Here is a 1760-nt window from a genome sequence, read left to right as displayed (position 1 = left end):
TGATATTGAATGATTGAATGAATGAAATGGTATGCTATAGCTGCATACGTCGCTGAAGTGAATCTTCTCAACTCATAAATGAAATGGGGGATGCCCAAACTCATCGGCCGACTCTAGGACTCGAGCCGGCATGGGTTTGGTGGGGAACCTCGGTGAGTCATGGGAATGCAATGATAAGTTTGATCTATTGGAGAGATCTTGCTTGGCTTACTCGTTCAGTAGCGTCTTATAAACGAAGTTAGGGCCCGGTGCGGTGTACGGTGGACGGAAATGTGAAGTAAGTGGAGTTCTACGGATTGGAAATGCCAACCCGGTTGACGGAGTGTCATCACGGTGAGGTATACGATTGAGGTTGGCAAAGCAAGTGGAAATTGGCTCTTGAGAGCTACCATATCCTTGAATTGTTTCTGTTTAAATTTTCTCTTGAATTATTAATTACTCGAATGTTATTGTTTTCATTATCGAATGAGATTCCTACTTGGACAATGTGCTTGCATGTGTGTTCTTGAACTCACGAGCAATTGCTCATCCCATAGAATTGTTTTCCTTAACAGGAATGGATGGAGTGAAACTCGGAGGAACCCTTTGGATGTATTTTTGTATTAGGGTTTCAAATGTAATTGGTTAGACATTTTGATTGTTGTATATTCTGGGAAAATTGATGTATCTTTTGGGAACCTGATGTAAGCATTGGATAATTGATGTATTTTGAGCTCGTGGTGTAAGACTTGTGTATATGTTGATGGAAACGACTCTTCTTTATTAGGCGCTTGCACAAATGGTTATATATCGATAAGCTTGAATTGTTTTGTCTTGAGTTCTAGCGAGAGTTGGGCAGGCGTCCCGCCGATACCCTTTGGTTCGTTTTAGGGAAAAGTGGGGGCGTCACAGTTTCAACCTTTCTTCTTCTTCTACACAGTGTGAGATGAGTTCATTTAGAAACCAAATCTCCTTTTGACAGTTGTAACGCACTTTAAACTAACTAAACTGTGTAGGAAGAGATATTAAAATCAAATGCACTAGTAACTCTTCGGAGAGTTTCAATTTAAGTGCATTCAATTTTGAGGCAAGATGAGATATCTCCATAATGTACTCTCTGATATTACCTTTACCACTATATTTCATCGAAATTAGGCGTGTCAAGGGCGTATTAACTTCAGTCTTTTCGTTCTTGACAAACTTTTTTTCAATATCCTGAAGGAACTCTTTAACGGTTACCATCGTTTTTGACATTGTTCTCTTGAATGCTTCTGGTATGGCCTTTTTAATGATCATCAGACACAAGCAATTCGATCTCTCCCACCTTTCATTATTTCTCTTTTCATCAGAGGTACTCTGATATGTAAGAGGTGGGGGAGAATCATCCCTTAATGCAAGGTCGAGATCCATTACTCCAAGTACTATCAAGAGATTTTCTTTTCAGGACTTGAAGTTTGTGCCATTCAGCATAGGAATATTATTGATGTTAGAAGTAATATTTGTAAGATCATTCGCAACTGAATAGAAAACATGATATAATTAAAACAAACTCACACAAATCAAAACAATAATAAATTTAAATAAAGATAATCCCATCTCAAGATACCGATGTTCCATTAATATTTTATCTTTGGACAAAAATATTAACTTCTAAGTGATATATTGGTGCAATAATAAATACTGATAATAATAACATACCAAAAACTAAATTTTCCTTTGGGTCAATTTATAAATCACATGTAAAATCCAAATAATTATCACGTATTTATAACCACAAGTGC

At 37.0% G+C, this 1760-nt stretch overlaps 1 protein-coding gene across 1 annotated transcript; it reads right to left on the bottom strand.

Annotated features, from left to right (window-relative positions):
- Window positions 1-978: 978 nt before the first annotated feature.
- Window positions 979-1389, bottom strand: LOC113724331 (uncharacterized). Its single transcript, XM_027247239.2, has one exon. The coding sequence runs from the start codon at window positions 1387-1389 to the stop codon at window positions 979-981; it is 411 nt and encodes a 136-aa protein (XP_027103040.2).
- Between the last annotated feature and the right edge of the window lie 371 nt (window positions 1390-1760).

The sequence above is a fragment of the Coffea arabica genome, chromosome 2c (genome assembly GCF_036785885.1).
Source record: "Coffea arabica cultivar ET-39 chromosome 2c, Coffea Arabica ET-39 HiFi, whole genome shotgun sequence".
NCBI lineage: Eukaryota > Viridiplantae > Streptophyta > Magnoliopsida > Gentianales > Rubiaceae > Coffea > Coffea arabica.
This window is presented reverse-complemented; position numbering and strand designations above follow the sequence as displayed.